The following is a 19,071-nucleotide window of genomic DNA, read 5'->3' on the forward strand; positions in this document are numbered from 1 at the left end:
GTGCTTTGGGGCAGCGGGATGAAATTGCTGTGCTCCGAAGTGGAGGGGCCTAGTTAGTATATACAAGTCAGGATCTCCAGATGTGCTGTTCAGCTGACCCCCCCAACTACCTGTGTGTCTCCAGGCCAGTCACTTCACCCCTCTGAGTTTGGGCCTTCGCAGCAGTAACAGAGAAGCAGTGGGGCCTTGCAGGCGTGGTGCAAGTGTAAGACGGGACAGCGAAGGTCAGCCGCCAGTTTGGCAGCAGGAGAGGCGGCGGTGAGAAGGGGCCCAGGCTGGGTTATGCAGGACAGATAGCAGGGCTGTCCCGGGAGTCACGGGTCTGGACTAAGGGTCCTGTCCCAACAACTGACAGAAGACCCTGCTTCTGATTCTCCCAGCCCCTGGCCCCGGGGCTCCTGAGGCCGCTGCCACAAGGACATAGACAGGCAGCCCCTTTCCACTTTCCTTCCAGAACTCTCCCCAGCTCTCTGAGCACCCGGTCCTCCGCCCCTCCCACATGGCTTTCACAGGGTCCCGACCCTGCCTCTGGCTTTGCAGAATCCCACACACTCCCCAGGGGCCTGTGGACCCACCCTCCTCGCTCTTCACTAAGCTCCTATTTCACCGTGCTGTCTCTTCTCAGTGTTGACACACAGCGCTGAAACACTGTTTCATACTAAAGAGTGTAGGACTCATTCACCATCCCCGACTTTAACATTCAATGAGTGCCTTTCCAGGCAGTGGAGAAGGGGAATCCAGGAGCAGGGAATTCTTCACAGAACACACAAGTCTTCTCCCCAAGAGCCCGTGGCCACGGTCCTCCTTTTCCTGATTTCTATCAGGAGCCACTCATCAGCTTTTTTCTTTCTTAGTCATTTTTGCCTTTTTTACCTTGGGCTCTATCGAGGTGTGATTGGCAAATAAAACTTGTATATACTAGGTTGCACAATGCGGTATTTTAAAGGCGCCCCCAGAATGATTTAATGTATCCATGCTGATTACCTCAATCACATTAATTAGCCACCCATCACCTCACATAGTTACCTTTAAGTTTTGTGGATGGTGAGAACACTTCAGATTTACCTTCTTAGCAAATTTCAAAAATATAATACGGTGTTACTAACTATAGTCTCCATGACGAACATTAGATCCCCTTAACCTTTTGTTAATTGCATTACAAAAAAGTACAAAACAGATGCTATGTGTTGCTATTGAAAGAGGTTTTTTTTTTTTTTTTAAGATTTTATTTACTTATTTGGAAGAGAGAGAGTAAGAGAGAGAGAGATCACGAGCAGGGGGACAGATAGATGGAGAAGCAGACTCCCCGCTGAGCAGGGAGCCCAGTGTGGGACTCGATCCCAGGACCCTGCGATCATGACCTGAGCCAAAGGCAGATGCTTCCCCGACTGAGCCCCCCAGGCGCCCCACTATTTAAAGAGTTTAATCATGTATCTCATTGACTGTTTTTTCTGAGAACAAGTTGGTTGGCTGTGTTTATAATGAAATATAAACATAATTAAATGCATTAATATTTTAGTAATAACGTTCGAGTTCTGCTGTTACACAGAATCCCAGGCTTTCTTATAAGCTTTTCTTGTAGCTTTTCTCCAGCGTCTGCTGTGCTTTTGATCCTTCAGACAGGGTTTTGTCTTCTCGAACAGGCACTGTAATTCTGTTCTGAGATGGGGGGTATTCTTGGCCAGCAGCCAAAGCAGAGAGAGACCATACCTGGAGTAAAATGAAGTTAAAGGAAGAAAGAGCATCTTAGGGAAGCGTGGGGAGAGGGTTGAGTGTAGGTTAGGGCTGAGGGCGCACAGCTCAAGGATAGAAATTTAAAGCTGCAAAGGGAAGGGGAAGGGTTACCTCCTTTTCTATTGGAACAGTAAGGCTCCATGATGAATAACTGCATGACTTTAATGCACAAGCAGGGAGCATCTAGTAAGCTCACAGATCTGTGGGGTTAAGCTCTTGTCGGCAAGTCTGGCTCCTAAGACTGAGGTCAGGTGGGGTCAGCCCGGCAGCTCTGGGGTGTTGGCTGTGCTCACATCTGGGGGTTGCCTGCTTCTGGCTGGTTCACGCTGGCCTTGGCTGGATAGCTCAGCCTTGCTCCTCGTGGCTCAGCCTCCAGGAGGCCAGCCCCGCCCCGCATGGCCTCACAAGGCCACAGTAGCAACAGGACCATAGAAAGCCCAACCCATCAAGCCTGTGTCACATTTGCTTCCATCCCAGCACGAAAAGCAAGTCATGAGCCGACCTAGAGTGGGGATTGAGGGGACTGCACGGTACCCGGCTAGATGGCTGAGACAGAGCGGGGGGTGGGGTGGGGCGTGGGGGGTCCTGTGGCAGTTAATGCCACCATCTGGAAGAGGCAGGTGGAAAGGGAAGAGCTGCCTGCACAGGGGGGCCCATGGGTCTTTTCCACCTGAGGAGCTGAGCTTCTCCAAAGAGGAACAAAGAGTCGAGAGTCGGAAAGCCTGCATTTCTGCCCTGGGTGTCCCTGGGGGCCCTCGTTTAGAGTTCACTGATGCTGTAGCCCTTGACCTGAATTCGGGAATGATCCCTTTGTTCTTGCAGGCCTGTCATAGGCCACCCATTGTGCCAGATGACCCAAAGGACAGGGTCTAGGGTGGCAATTCTCATGTCCCCCGGGAACTGTAACAAGTACCGAGGCAGAGCCCTGCCCACAGGAGTGATTCATGTTGCAGGAGACAGTGCTGGGTGGGGGAGTTTTGAAGGTCCCTGGTGGTTCTAAGGTGTAGCCAGGGCTGAGGGAGCGACAGAGAGCAAACCCACAGGGTCAGCGCCGGGACAGGGCAGGGACAGGGTTGGGTGAAAATGGAAAGACCGGGCAGGGGGCTTCCTGGGTCCTGCAGCGTGAGTGGGGTCAACAGAGCATTTGGGGGCACATGGGGACACCCCACTACATGAGGCCATGAAGAGCCCACACAGTTTAGACTTTTCACAGCTGGCTGTGGAGTGTGTAACTCGCTCGGGCATCAGAAACCTGACCTGAACCTTTAGTAACAGGTAACACAGCCGCGCCCCGGCAGAGGGAATTGGTTTTCTCGTATTAACCGTGTCTTTTTTCCCTGAATTTTGATGCCTGACTTCACATCACCACCTGCCCCAGTCACCCCAGGGCCAGGCACCAAACAACTAAGGACAGCCCCCGTGTCCCAGAGCCCCTAAAATTATTCAGATCAGCCAGTCCTAAACCTGCTTGCCCCGCCTCACCCATTCCTTCCAAAAGAAACCACCAGAAAGGCTCCTGCCCAAGTTTGCACCCTTCTCCCTCAGCCTTGTGGTCAACCCCATGTTTCCCCATGTGGCCCCCATGGCGTGGTGTGCCCCCTTCTCTTGGGAATAATGAGGAACAAACTATCTTTTCTTTCATTCTTTTTTTTTTTTTTTAAGATCTATTCATTTATTTGTCAAAGAGAGAGAGAGCACAAGCGGGGGGAGCAGCAGTCAGAGGGAGAAGCAGGCTTCCCGATGAGCAAGGAACCCGATGCAAGACTTGATCCCAGGACCCTGGGATCATGACCTGAGCTGAAAGCAGACGCTTAACCGACTGAGCCCCCCAGGCGTCCCCAAACTATCTTTTCAATGGCAATCGTCTCCTGATCCGTTGGCCTTACTCCTCCTCAAATTAACTATTAATTGATGTATTTTAGAGCACTCATTAACTGGAGTTGTTTCAAAGAATCAACCCTCCGTCACTAACAAATTTGTTGATAAATGTGGTGAGTACCCCCCAAAACGGCCGTGGCCAGCAGCATCGACACTCCCTTCTCCCTTGTCCAAACATTTTACAGGCTGTTTCCATCATGCCTGGAGGGAAGGACGGTAGGGCATTAACAGAGCAGGCCTGTGTTGTTTCTGATGCCTCAGATTCAGGGATTGGAGCAGCTGAGAAGGAAGTGGGGGGCAGCTGCCCAGGCACCGGGGCGGGGGGGGCAGTGCTGTTTCTAACCAGCAGCACTGTCATTACTTCGAGAGGGTTCTCAGAGTTTAAGGACAGAGTGCAGGAGTGGGGTTTAAATTCTGGGTGTCCTTGGGAGGATTATAATGTGGTTCTTTTCAGAAGGCCACAAGGAAGAGAAGTTTCTGCTGCAGCCCGATACCAAGGGGGAGTCTTAAAGCCCTAATAACCCAGCGCCGAGAGTCCCTGACAGCCCCCAAGAAATAGTCCCTGTCTTAGTTTTCTAGGGCTGCTGTAACAAAGTCCCGCAGGCTGTTGAGAGGCTCAAACAACAGAAATGTATTGTCTCGTTGTGCTGGAGGCTGGAAGTCTGAGGTCAGGGTGTCGATGGGCAGAGCCACACCCCTCGGAGGTGCCAGGGACGGGTCTGTTCCAATTCTCTCTGCTAGCTTAGGGTGGTCCCTCGGCTGGGGCAGGATAATTCCAGACATCACATGGTGTTTCCCCAGGTGCATGTCTGTGTCTAAATGTCCCCTTTACATAAGAACACCAGTATTACTGAATTAGGGGCCCACCCCACCTAGTATGAGCTCATCTTAACCAATTATATCTGCAGTGACCCTACTCGTATGAAGTCACATACTGAGTTCATGAGAGTTAGGACTTCAATATATGAATGGGGCAGGGAGAGCGGGGAACACAGTTCAACCCATTACAACCCCATCTTCCCTATATGGGATTTTAACAAATAAAGATAAAAGAAGGAGGTGGCAGATAGGGGCCAACATATCACCTTCATTGCTGATAAAAGCTTGCATTTGTGTGGGTCAAAAGGGGCCTCCTACTCCAAGACCCCGGAGAGAGGAAGGTTCACCACATACAAGCCAAGCTGGGTAAGGGACTGCTCGGATACCACCACAAGCTCAAAAGACCAGAGGAGGGGTCCCGTGTCTGCCCAGGCAGAGCTAAACTGTGTAAGCCTAGCTTCTTCATCCCAAAATGACCCTTCACATAATCTCTCCAACCTCCCTTGGGGGGTGCGCAGTGAGGAAGGGGTGGAGAAGGGCTAAGAATCTACTGAGGTGAAAGCCTTCGTTGTGAAATTGTAAGCTTCTATGTCTCTGCTGACACTGGGTCCAAATTCCTGCTCTGCCTGAAAATGATCATCTTAATTACTCCCTGTTTCCAGAACAGTGTTTGATACCAGCCTGGAGGCACAGTGGCCTGGTCCCTGGCTTCAGGGTGCACGTTTGTATGGAGGAGAGGCTTACATCCTGGACTGACTGGGAGGGTGATCTGCGGGGAGAGCAGTGACCTGGCCATCCCCCAGGCTGGAGTGGAGGCAGCTGCACATCCCTCGGGCATGTACCAGTCTGGGCTGCAGGGCCCTCAAGAGAAAGCAGCTTGATGAGGAAGGGATGTGGTGGGCCTTGGGGCAAACCTGCTTGGGGCTTGGATTCTGGCTCAAGGACCTTCGGCTGGACAGTCACTTCCTAGCTGCTCACACCAGTGACGAGGCCACCTTAACAAATGTCCAGCCTCAGCAAAGACCCCTATCTACCCAGCTTGTCCACCCTTTGGCTCCATCCCAAACAGACGGACTCTGCTTTCCTTCCACTTTGCAAACCTCTCCTGAGTGTATCTTGTTGGGAGACCATAAGTCTCATTGAGAACCCTAGCTGCAAGAGAGTCAGGAAATGTGTTTCCCACCTGCCCCCGCCCCCAGCCCTTGTGATACAGGAAGTAGCAAAGAAAGGAGTGGAATGCGCTGAACATAGCACAATGTATAAGCTTGTTGGACCACTACGTTGTACACCCGAAACTAATGTAACATTGTGTGTTAACAATAGGAAGGAAAGAAGGGAGGGAGAGAGAGAAAGGAAAAGAGAAGAGAGGAAGGAAGGAAAGACAGAGAGACAGGAAAGTTGGAGGAGGGAGGGAGGAAAGGAAGGAAGGAAGAAAGAGAGAGAGAGAGAGGGAAAGAAAGAGAGTCAGGAAGCTAAGTGTCAGGAGATCATCTCCAGCCTGGTCCTACGGAGTCGTACAGAGCAGATCACAGCTGGGAAAGCCTTTGAAAATCTCTCTACAAATGGTATTCATTGTGATTCATGAATCACATTTAATTGCATGAAATTACATGCCCAACACAGAGCCTGGAAGGAAAGTGGATTGGTGGGGTGGCCTTGGCCACGTGGCAGGGACTAACCCAGGAACCTGGTGGCTGGAGAGAAAACAGGGGGAAACAGAACTGTTGAGAGCTGCTCCCACAGAAGCCTTGGGCGAGGCGGATGCCCCGGGGTAGATGAGCCGGCCAACAATCCTGCGGAGGAGTGCTTTATGAAGCCACGATCAGATTGTGGATCCCTGGATCTTTGGGTCCCTGGATCCCGCCCCATGACCAAGACACTGGAGGACACCAATCCAAATACAACAAAAGAAAACCAAAGGGACATTTCTTCTTATCAGGCAGGCATGCTCTGAAATAGTCAGTCTTCCTGCTGCTGTCACCCGATGAAGCCCGGATAAGCTTGTGCTATAGGATTTGATTTGGTTTCTTCTTCTTTTTCTTTCTTTTTTCTGTTGTCCTGCAATAAGTTCACTCTGACGTCCATGAAGATTAGCGGGAGGGGAGAGTACCCGGGGTGCGTGAGCCCGAGTGGAAGATCAGGGCCAGCGTGACATCACACTGACATCTCAGAAGTACAGTAATTACCAGCGGGTGCCCGGAGCCTGCCGTGGGTCTCATCAACTCTGGTTTCGTCCCCAGGGGGCTTCCAGCTGCTTCTCTTGGGCAGTATCACTCTGGCCTCCACTTAGGCATGACATAGTCCCTGTAAACTGGGGAAGGTGGGGACAGATGTCCACGAGAGGCTTTACTCCAAATTCAAGTATGATGAAAGGGAAACAGGCAGGGAATAATGCAGGAGGTGATCTTCCCTTGTAAGCCGAGCGCCTTCCATCCACACTCCCGGTCTAGTGCCCCCTAGTAGCACTACCCCAGCACCCACTCCCAGGAGTTCACAGGGAGGCATGGCAACGTGTTCAAGTATGGCGTCCAGAGGACAGATCCAGAGAGAATTCACTCTGCCCCAACACGCAGACTGCCATTCCACACTGACTGTCCCCTCCCAGCCGTCCCCGTCTTCTCCAAGCTGTGGGCTTGTGGGTCTCAATGAGATGAGTGCATTGCCCTCACACATTTGGTAAATACCCTCCCGGGGGGACTTCATTACAGGCCTGAGAGGGGAGAAGGGAAGGCAAGGGGCACGGTGGACCGGAAACTGATATTCGTGCAACGTAGCTGTGGAGGAAGGAAATGAAAATGCCGCGAAATTCAAGAAGGCTTTGCGTGCCTTCTCCCCGAACACGTCGGGGAGGTGCTGGAGCCAGCCTGCGAAGTGGTAGTCACTGGTGGCACCAAGGTGACTCTGGGTGGTGGCAAGGCAATTACAGCCCTGGGGAGGGATTGTGGGTGGGTCTTCAGCGCCATGTAATTCCCACCATCCGCACCCCTAAGTCCATGACACAGATCCCTGGCGCTGCAGTTTCAAGCCCCTCCCGTGATAGCAGACTGGATGCACTCCATAACTAGTCCCTGCCTGAAGAAATGGGCGAGAATCCTTGAAAATCACAAGGCTGTCAAAATCACAAGGCTGTCAAGTATCTCAGAAAATAGCCCTGGTTACAACTCCTCATAGCACCAACCCTGCTACTAACACCCGTGAGTACAAAACTCATGGAGGGGGTGGCTTGTCCCACCCTCTGAGTTCAGGCTGAGAAAGTGACATTGCTGCAGTCTTCACAGTCGAAAGTTGACATGGAATGTTGTTAACTCCTGTAAGTATTGTAATGGCTCTAAGCAGTAGGGAATGAAGAAAGGTGATAGGATTTGCTCACCATATCTCTTTCATTCAGTCTCTTATTTGGTCAATCAGTCAGTCAACAAACACTTGATGAATACCTTTCCCAGGCCAGGCCATTGCTAAGGTACTGGAGACGGAAATGAGCAAGGCAAGATTCTCAGCCTCAAGGAGACAGACAAGGTAACAGATACAATATAGTGGCTGCTACAATGGGAATGACATTGGAGGGGAGTGGAGGGCCCAGGCGAGAGGCCTAAATCAGTCTGCTATGGGTGGAATGCTTGTGCCCCCCACTTAGAATTCACATGTTTAAGCCTTAACCCCCAGTGTGATGATACTTGGAGCTGGGGCCTTTGGGAGGTAACTGGGTTTGGATGAGGTCATGGGGTTGGAGCCTCCATGATGGGATTGGTGCCCTTCTAAGGAGAGGAAGAGGACAGAGCTCTCTCTCTCCACCATGTGAGGATACAGCAAGAAACCTGCCATACAAACCAGGGAGAGAGCTGTCACCAAGAATCCATCCATGCTGGCAACCTCACCTCAGATTTCCAGCCTCCAGGACTGTGGGAAATAAATCTTTGATGTTGGAGCCCCCCAGTCTATGGTATCCTGTTTTAGCAACCTGAGCTGACTAAGACACAGTCAGATACTCTCCTCTGTGGTAGTGAGTTTCCTGTTGGTGGAAGTATTCAAGCAAAGGGTAGATGCACATCCACCAGTACTAGAACTCCGGGGCCAGGTTTTGAAGAATGAACGGAAGTCTACCGGGCAGAGGAGAGGGATGAGCATTCCAAGCACTGTCAAAGGCTCGGAGGTGAGATGCGTTTCCCTGCATTCAGAGAGAGGAGAGGGGCGCCTGGGTGGCACAGCGGTTAAGTGTCTGCCTTCGGCTCAGGGCGTGATCCCGGCGTTATGGGATCGAGCCCCACATCAGGCTCCTCTGCTATGAGCCTGCTTCTTCCTCTCCCACTCCCCCTGCTTGTGTTCCCTCTCTCGCTGGCTGTCTCTATCTCTGTCGAATAAATAAATAAAATCTTTAAAAAAAAAAAAAAAGAGAGAGAGGAGAGAAGCGTGGCTGGCGTGCAGGGTGCGTACCAGGGCCGGCAGAATGATTACTGATTATTGATACCAATATTAACACTTGTACTGATGGGTCTCACGCAACATCTTGAGCTCCTCCTCTTGCTGAGTTTTGAATGTTTTCAACCTGTGGAAAGCAAGTAGCCTAAAACTCAGTTCATATTTGCAAATTTTGTAGTAAATTTCCACTCTCCTGAGAAGGAACCCGTAGGAGGCCTTGTATGGCACTAATTTTCACTCTCCCACATCTTCACTCAATTGTTCAAGGAAGCTCGCTGGGAGGTTACAGCTCATCAGTTAGCACAGTTCACGGAAAGCAGAAGTGGGACTTGTTGTCTGTCATGCCTGCTGGGCGCGAATTCCCGGGGGAGCCCCAGCGGGTCTGTTGCAGAGCTGTCCACCAGAGCCCTCACACCCCCTGAGGACCAGGAGGAAGCAAGGGCAGGGCTGTCCGGCTCAGCTCCGCAGGGGGCACCAGGGGGCCCAGGGAACCACTCACCCCAGACGAGGCCGGGGACCCACTGAGCCTTCCTGCAGATCAGCTGCATGACCGTGCCCAGCTCCCTGGTCTCTGCAGCCTGAGGTTCCTCTCATGTAACCCTGCGGGTGATCCTAGCCTCCTGACGAGTACTGCAAGGATTACCGTGAGATTTGGCACCAATTAGATACCCGTTATGCAACCCTACGTAACAGTGGCTAAAACTAGACAGGGGGCTGCATTTCTTCTCCCTGGGTGTCAGCCTTCCCGTTTTGGCCTCGGCCCTGTGTCCATTCACAGCAGGCAAAGTGATATTCAGAAGTGAGTCAGCTCTGTGGCTGCTTCTCAAAACCATCTCACTTGGAGTAAAAGCCACTGTCTTCCCTGCAGCCCTGGGGGCCTGGCACAGTCTGCCCCTCCTTTCTCTGTCTGAGCTCTTGTCCCACTTTCTCCCTCTGGCCTCCTTGCCAGCCCCTCCATGGCCTTTGTGCTGGCAGAAGCACAGTCCTCCCTGGTGGTCCAGTGGCTTTCTCCACCACATCCACCCTGGCCCCCGTCTTCTGGTCTTGTTCAAATGTCACCATCTCAGTCCCTGACCGCTCTGTTTAATGCTTCCAACTACCCCATAATGTACTTATTAATATTAGTTCCTCTCTCCTGTTGAGGAACTGGAAGATTACAGAGTGGAGTATCCTGTCCAAATCTCATGGTAAGTGGCTGTATTGACCACGATGCCAGTGTTTTTCAGCTTATATAGCTGAAGTCCAGTAGATGCAGCTTCAGGCATGGTTCGATCAGGTTCTGGCACCATTTCCCTTCTATGCTTGCCACTCTATCTTCTCCATGGATAATCTTCATCTTTAGACTGTCTTTCTTTATGCTAGTGAATAGCTTTTACCGTTCTGGGGTCATAGTCCCACCTCACACTGGCCAAAGACAGAATATCACTTTAGGTACCTCCTGAATAAAAAGACAGAAAAGCCTTTATTTCTTGAACCCTCTGGAAAATCATCTGCCCTAGTATTCATGGGCACCAGTTAGGTCATATGCCTAACCCTGAGTCAAATGCCAGAGTGAAAGGGTAAGGTTAGCGTGACTGTTTCCAGACGGAGCCACATGCCCCACTCTCAAAGCCAGGTGTGCAGGGACGAGTAATTGCTAAGACAGGAGATAGGAGTGACCGCAAACAGCATATGCCCACCAAAGTAGCACAGCCATTTGTTCTTCAGCAATCCAACACCCCAGACTGTGTTCTTAACCACGCTGCTCTGAGCCCCCTAACAAAGGAAGGAGGGTCATCACAGCTTCTAGGCCTAGGAACACCGAAAGGCTCCACTAAAAAGCTATCAAAATTAATAAGGGGTTGTACAAATTAAGAGACAAATGAACTGCTTTTCAAAGACTAAAAAATGAAATAAGAATAGAGTCCAATCTCTTTCCCGTGGTTGTTCAGAGGGGCCCAGGCTCCTTCTATCTTGTTCCTCATCTGTGTGGCAAGAAGTGTTCTGCCAAAGCCACATAACAGGCCACAAAATGGAAGGAAGGTGGAAGGAAGAAGGGAATGAAAATTCTTTCAAAGGAAATATCCTGGAAGGGGTAAAGATCAGCCGGCTCGCATCCCATTGGCCAGGCTTGGTCATGTGACCACAGCGGGCTGCAGGGGAGCCAGGAAGTGGAGCTATTAGTGGGGTAGCCCTGAACCCCACTATGGAGTCCGTTGCTGTCGGGGAGGGGGAAATGGGATTTTGAGAGATAACAAACAGCTTTTGCAATGAAAGATTAAGAGAGTAGCCAAATAGGAGATAAGTAAGCATAACTCAGCAGCTTTTTATTATACTAAAAACAGCTAGGTAGAAAAAGAAATGGAGAATATTGTCATTCGAAAGAGTGACCAAAACTATGTAACCCAGGAGTAAATGTGCCCAGGAATTTACAAGGCCTAAATGAAAGGAACACCAAATGTATTTTGAAGGAATCAAGCAGGATCTGAGTGAAAAGCCCGGCATGACACTGCCTGGAAAAGTCCCACGTCCACACTTCTCAAGTGAATGCATGAGTCAATGTAATCCCCATCAAACTCTTAATGGGGGCATTTCCTAAAACTGGACACAACTTGTCTCAAAGGAGTAAATGTCTGAGAGTTACCAAGAAAACACTGGAAGGAAACAACAGTGAAGGTTAGCCTCTCCTATCGGGTATTGGAATAGTCCTCAAATCTGTAATCACACTGATCTAGTCCTGGCCCAGCAGCAAACAGGTCATGGAACGGAAGAGAGAATCCATAAGCAGAGCTACATGTATGTGGAACTTGATATAAAATGAAGGTCTCACACAAGTTATTGGGAAAGACTGAATTTTTCAATAAATATTGTTGAGACAGTTGGCTATCTATTTGGAAGAAATAAAATCAGAATGCTATAGTGTAACAAAACGATATTCTATTTTTATATATCTATGGTTGGAAGATTTAAATATAAAAGATATATAAGTATTAAAATATAGAAGGATAGATAAAATCTTGGGGGTGGAATAGGCTTCTGGAAAATTATAAGGAAAACACAGTCAAACTAAAAAATAAATTATTTAAGCTAAGTGAAATAAGTCAAGCAGAGAAAGACAATTATCATATGATTTCTCTCATCTATGGAACATAAGAACTAGGAAGATCTGTAGGAGAAGAAAGGGATAAAGAAAGGGGGGTAATCAGAAGGGGGAATGAAGCATGAGAGACTATGGACTCTGAGAAACAAACTGAGGGCCTCAGAGGAGGGGGGAGTGGGATAGACTAGTGATGGGTAGTGAGGAGGGCACGTATTGCATGGTGCACTGGGTGTTATAAGCAACCAATGAATCATCGAGCCTTACATCGGAAACCAGGGATGTACTGTATGGTGACTAACATAATATAATAAAAAAATATTAAAAAAAACAGATGACTCTCAACCCAGCGAGGTAGGACCACCAAACATTTATAAATAAAGTTGTTGTATATTTTCAAAAAAAAACCCACAAACCTCTTGTATGACTACAGATACTGTAAACGGAGTCCAAAGACAAAAAGTAAGCTAGGAGAAGATCTTCACAGTACACAGGGCAAAGTGTAAATGTATCTCACAGACAAAGCTCTGATTGAAAATTGATCAGGATTCTAGACAGTTCCCTGGAGGGTTGGGACTGATCATGTGGAAAATGTGCAGCCTTATCTGCAGTGAGATATCGTTCCTCACCGTGTGATTTGCAACAAGTGAAATCATTGATTACAGTGCGGGTAACAATGCAGAGAAATACAAACTCTCATATCCTGTTTAAAGTACCATAAATTGGGCATCTGGGTGGCTCTTTCATTAAGCGTCTGCCTGCAGCTCAGGTCACGATCCCAGGGTCCTGGGATCGAGCCCCACGTCTGGCTCCTTGCCCAGTGGGGAGCCTGCTTCTCCCTCTCCCTCTACCTGCCGCTCCCCCTGCTTGTGCTCTCTCTCTCTCTCTCTTTGTCAAATAAATAAATAAAATCTTTTTAAAAAATAGAAAATAATAATAAAGTACCATAAATTATAACTGTTTGGAACGTAGTATGCAAACCCTCTGACCCTGCAATCCCACTTCTGGGGATTTATTTAGTCCCAGTGGAAGTACCGGGACGTAATGCTGTGCTCAAGAATGCTGTTGCTGACCCGATAGCAACACCGACGCATCAGCAACCAAACCTGGAGACAGCCTGCGTGCCGTACGGGAGCACTGCGGGACAAAATGTGACGTAACGGTGCTACGGATGCTTCACAGCTGCGGGGCCAGCGTTTCTTACTTGAAACTTGTGGGGCTACATATGTTTTCATACCTCGAATTTCTCAGATTTAAAAACATTTATATTAAATCATACATATCTTAATATGAAAATAATATGTCTGTAGATAATAGTATTGAAAAACAACATATACCGTATATTATGTAATACGTCCACAGGGGTTAAATGAATCACTAAGGGGGACCACCCTGTAATCAAATACATTAATATTTTTCTATCAAAATATGAATATTCTTGCTAAGTGGAATAAATAGAACAATGAAGAGAAGTTCCAGGTCAAGTCCGATTACCAAATAAATTACTAAAATCATTGGATTTCTTTTATGTACCGAGTTCCGCAGAAGGCCAGTACCAACTGTCAGGATGTCCCTTCCTCCCTCCCACCCACCTTCCTTCCCTGCTTCTCTTTATCTCTTGTCTCCTTCCTCCTCTGTCCCTCTTACTTCCTTCTCAGGTTTCTTGAACACTTACGTGCAGGGGCACCCAGCCTATCCATGTCCCATGTGCTGCCATTACTTTAAGCTGGATGGAAGGTGGTCTCAATCCCCAGCCCTCTCCCCGTGGGATTCCTCGGGTACAGAACTAAGGCCCCCACTGACCATAGACAAACAGTGGAACAAGAGTGTCCTCTAGGCATGAAAACCCTCTCCACCCTTCCACCCCCACCATGACCACTCAGCTTCCTGAGCAAGGGAGTCCGGACTCACCCTTCTCGTCCATTTACCATGAGCTTTTACTCTCCTGAGTCAGTGCCTCCAAAATTTAATATGTAAAATTTTTTTTATCAATTATCGTTTTTGTTTACTTATAAGTAATATGCATGTGCCGCCAAAAAATTCAGATTATAAAACTTGCACATAACATAGACGTGTTTAGGGTGGGTGTGTTCCTGTGTATATATATGCAAGTTCTACTCTCTTCCCAAATTTCAATTGTACAATACAATGCTATCAACTGTGTCTCCACATTATACATTAAATCCTCAAACTTTATTCATCTTATAGCCGAGAGTTTGTACCTTTGACTAAACTCTCCTTACTTCTCGCACCCCTCTCAGCCTATGGCAACCACTTTTCTAGTCTCTGCTTCTATGAGCTTTTTTTAGATTCCATATATAAGTGATACATGTAGTATCTGCCTTTCTCCATCTGGCTTAGTTCACTTAGCTTGATATTCTCAAGGTCCATCCATGTTGTCATAAACAGCAAGCGGTCCTTCTCCGTCATGGCTGAACAATATTCCATTGTATATACGGACCACATCTTCTATATCCATTCATCCACTGATGGACACTTAGGTTGTCCTAAGTTTGTCCCAAGTTTGGTTACTGTAAATAATTCTGCCAAAACTAGACATTTTCAGAGTATCAGATAAAACACGATTATAAGGAGAAGTTCTACTATGTTCCTCTTGCACACACCGTAGAGTCCACGGCTTTAAACCGACAAGGAGCCAGCCCAGCTGCCTGCAGCTCTTGCTAACTGGGGTTTCTGTTTCTTTATCTGCAGGACACGTTCACATCACAGACTTCAACATAGCGACGATCGTGAAAGGAGCAGAAAAGGCTTCCTCCATGGCCGGGACCAAGCCCTACATGGGTGAGTGTTCCAGGCCCCTTGAGGTGCCATAGGCCCAGTGCTGAGGCCCCAGCGTTCCCGTCCTTCAGCCCCACACCAGGCCCCAGCCATTCCCAGTATGTGCTGGGCTCTCTCACACTTCATCCTTGCTGTCCCGTCTGCCGGGAAGACCTTCTCCTCCTGTGATTTCTAGAGAACTCCTACCCAGCCAGAAAGCCTTGCTTCAGGCTTGGGCAAAAACACGCAAAAACAGACAAACAAAACCGTATCTTCTTTTGTATTAATGTCCAGTAGTGTGGCCAGAATATAACCTTGGTGTTGGTCATTTAGGGTCCGTGTTCTTAGGTACACGGTGCTGCTTTTCCAATGTGTATTTTCAATTGGTTTTTCTTTAGGACCTTTGATGGAAGTATCATTTTTAGTAAGCATTCCATTCCCTTACTTTCGTTTTTTCTAAGGATGCCTGTTATTTAAATGTGGAGTCTTTATAAATTTTCAATATTTGTTTTTTTTAAATCTTTGTATCTCTTCCTTTATTAGTTTAAAATTTTCCCCATTTTTCTCTTTCTCTTTCTTTTAAAGATTACCTGTTGTGTTTATTTGCTTTATATGCTTTCTAGTGAAATATTTATTACTGAAATAATTTCCCTTTTATTTCTAATTTTTCTCCTGAGTTCTCTTGCCTGATTTCTGAGTTTTTAAATTCCAATTTATGTTGTTCTTTCATGTCTTGTATAATTTTCTTAATGTCTATATTAATTCTTAATTCTTCATATCTGTATTAATTATTGATTACTGTATAACAAAGCAAGTCAAAACTTAGTGGCTTAAACCATGTTCATGGATGGGAAGAACTGACAAGGTTCAAATGTCCCCACTATCCAAAGCAATCCACAGATTCAGTGCAATCCCTTTCAAAATACCAATAGCATTTTTCACAGAACTAGAAGAAATAATTCTAAAGTTTGTATAGAATCACAAAAGACTGCTGAATAGCCAAAGCCATCTTGAAAAAGAAGAAGAAAACTGGAGATACCACATTTCCAGATTTCAAGATATACTACAAACGGTACTGATCAAAACCGTATGGGACTGGCACAAAAATAGACACACAGATCAGTGGGACAGAATAGAGAGCCCAGAAATAAACCCATGCATATATGGTCAATTAATCTATGACAAAGGAGACAAAAATATGCAATGGGAAAATGATGGTCTTGTTAACAAATAGTCCTGGGAAAACTGGACAGCAACATGCAAAAGAATGAAGCAGGATGACTTTCTTACAGCGTGCACAAAAATATGCTCAAAATGGATTACGACCCTAAATGTGAGACCTAAAACCGTAGAAGTCCTGGAAGAGAGCACAGGCAGAGAGACATGGGCCGTAATCACATTTTTCTAGATCTGTCTGCTCTGGCAAGGGAAACAAACACCAAATTAAATTACTGGAACTACATCAAAATAAAAATAAACAGTGTCGGGGCACCTGGGTGGTGCAGTCGTTAAGCGTCTGCCTTCAGCTCAGGGCGTGATCCCAGCGTTCTGGGATCGAGCCCCACATCAGGCTCCTCTGTTGGGAGCCTGCTTCTTCCTCTCCCACTCCCCCTGCTTGTGTTCCCTGTCTTGCTGGCTGTCTCTCTCTGTCAAATAAATAAATAAATAATCTTTAAAAAAATAAAAAATTTAAAAAAATAAAAAGCGTCTGCACAGTGAAGGAAACAATGAGCAAAACAAAAAGACAACCTACTGAATAGAAGACATTTGCGACATATCCAATAAAGGGTTAGTATCCAAAATATGTAAAGAACTTATACAACTCAACACCAAAATACTAAAAACAACAACAACAATAATAATAAATTTAAAAATGAGCAAAGAACCTGAATAGATATTTTTGCAAAGAAGACAAACAGATGGCCAACAGGCACATGAAAAGATGCTCACCACCGCTCATCATCAGGGAAATGCAAATCAAATCACAGGGAGATGTTCCCTTATACCTGAAGAATGGGTAGTATTAAAAAAACAAGAAACAACAGGTGTTGGCGAGGATGCAGAAAAAAAGGACCCCTCGCGCACTGTGGGTGGGAATGCAAGCTGGTGGAGCCACTGTGGAAAACAGTATGGAGGTTCCTCAAAAAGTTGAAAATAGAACTACCCTATGACCTAGTAATTCCACTACTGGGTGTTTACCCAAAGAAAATGAAAACAGTAATTTGAAGCGCATTACGTATGCGTCCCTACCTGTATTGCAGCATTATTCACAACAGCCGAGACACAGAAGCAGCCCAAGTGTCCGTCGGTAGAGGAACGGATAAAGAAGATGTGGTGTATACACAATGGAGTATCGGTCATAAAAAAGAATGAGATCTCGGCATTCGCAACAACATGGATGAACCTAGAGGATATTCTGCACAGTGAAATAAGTCCTACAAAAAAGACAAGTACCATATGATTTCACTCATATGTGGAATCTAAAAAACAAAACACACGAACGAACAACAGGCAGAAACAGACCCAGAGAACAAACCGTCACCAGAGGGAGGGGGAGGGGGATGGGAAGAGTGGGTGAAGGGGAGTGGGAGGTGCACACTTCTAGTTAGGGAATAAGTGAGTCACGGGATGAAAGGCACCACACAGGGAAGATGGGCAGTGGTACTGTGTTGGTGTCGTGTGGCGACAGACGGCAGCTAGTGTTGTGAGCAGAGCGTAAGATACGTGTTGTAGAATTGCTGTCGCACACCTGAAACTAATGTAACATTGTATGTCAACTATACTTCAATAAAAAATAAAGAAAGGAAGGAAGTTAAAAAATAAGTTTGGAGATATAGTAAGTGAACATTTTTTTTTCATTTAAATTCAGTTAGCCAACATATAGTATCATTAGTTTTTGGTGTAGTGTTCAGTGATTCATCAGTTGTTTAAATGAACGTTTTTAAAAAAAAACACGTAGTGGCTTAGAACAGCGACAATGTGCTGTTTCTCACAATCTGCCATTTGACTGAGGGGTTCCCCGGCTGGTTGAGGCTGGGCTCACTCATCCCCCTGGCGGGTCCGCCGGGGGCTGGGCTCAGCGAGGACAGCTGAGTGGAATGGGTCTTTCTCTACATGGTCTTTCATCAGCCAAGGGACCACAGTGAGCTTACTCACGTGGTGGCAGTAGTTTCAAGAAGGAGAACCCAGTTCCCACATGCTTCTCAGGCTTCTGCTTGCTTCACATTTCCTGATGTCCAGTTGGCCAAAGCAAGTCACGTGACCGAAACCAGAGACCACGTGGGTGGGGGAGAGAGGGGAATGGATACCAGAAGGCCTGATTCATCCGGAAACCGTTAATGAAACAACCCACCACCCCATCTTTAAACGCTTTTGAAATGGTAGGCTACAGTTTTTCCCTGTTGTTTTTTGGTGGGGGATGGGGACACATCTTTCTGATTAATCATCCTTGTGAAGTGTGTTATTCTGCTCTTTATTTTCCTTCCTCTTATGATAACTTTGCATGGAATTTGACTTTGATACCCTAATGTTTCTTTTTCTTTTTTTAATGTGAAATTAGTTTTCCTGAACTTTTGGAAGATGATATCCTTCAGGGTAGCTTTTCTCATTGAACGTCTTCTGTTGTTTTCATGAAGTGTCCAAACCCAAGGCAGCTTGCTGTCTGCGATTTCCTGGTTCGTTCTACTTGCCTACTTTTATCTGGAGCTTCTCTTTCTTGTGTCTGTAGGGTCCCCATCCCGCTCAGTTTTGGTTCTATTTCCAACAGTTTCTCCTTGGGGCTCCTTCTAGAAGGGAGCGCCAGCTGGAGGATGACAGAGATTTGGGGTTCCAGACTGACCTGCTCCTGCAGAGCTGACCACGGGCCCCTTCACCCACCTGACACTGGACTAGACAAGTTCTTCCAGGTTTTAGCCACTGCTCCCCACCTGGCCAGCTGGGCCCCCCTGCAGATCTCACTGGCTGTCTTGCAGCTCTCTTCTCTGGTCCATCATATGCTGCCTTGTTTCTTCTCTCTGTTTCCTTCTGTACAGAAGTCCCTCCCATGGGAGTCTTGTCACTGTTGCTGGTTTGTTCCCATGCACTTACATTTTGGGGCTTGTGGGGGGACAATTTATTTTTTGTAGTAAGTGTTCCTCATGGATTTTGGCTTAGCTCTTCATCTCTCTGTCCGTTTATGTGTGTTGGTCTGCGGAGAGTCGAAAATCATGTCGTCACCTCCCAGGATTCACCACGTGTGTCAGTCATCTCTTACTTACTAAACAAAGTAAATAAATGAAGTTTGGCCACAAGTCATGGTAAAAATAGTACTTCTTAGTATTTGCTATGTGCCCAGCCCTTGAGCTAAGTTCTTTCCATCCACAGCTTTATCT

The 19,071-nt window shown here is 47.2% G+C and overlaps 1 protein-coding gene across 2 annotated transcripts in view; it reads left to right on the plus strand.

Annotated features, from left to right (window-relative positions):
- Nucleotides 1-19,071, plus strand: part of STK32B (serine/threonine kinase 32B) — a 376,131-nt gene that overhangs the window by 304,969 nt on the left and 52,091 nt on the right. The window contains exon 6 of one of the 2 annotated variants that reach the window (XM_045771467.2): nt 14,636-14,725. The exons of the other annotated variant lie outside the window; for it this stretch is intronic. Coding sequence (XP_045627423.1) covers nt 14,636-14,725 — 90 coding nt within the window. The remainder of the gene's footprint in view (nt 1-14,635; nt 14,726-19,071) is intronic. 2 annotated transcript variants of the gene reach the window in all.

This window comes from Ursus americanus, chromosome 8 (genome assembly GCF_024610735.1).
Source record: "Ursus americanus isolate L20-20 chromosome 8, mUrsAme1.1.p, whole genome shotgun sequence".
NCBI lineage: Eukaryota > Metazoa > Chordata > Mammalia > Carnivora > Ursidae > Ursus > Ursus americanus.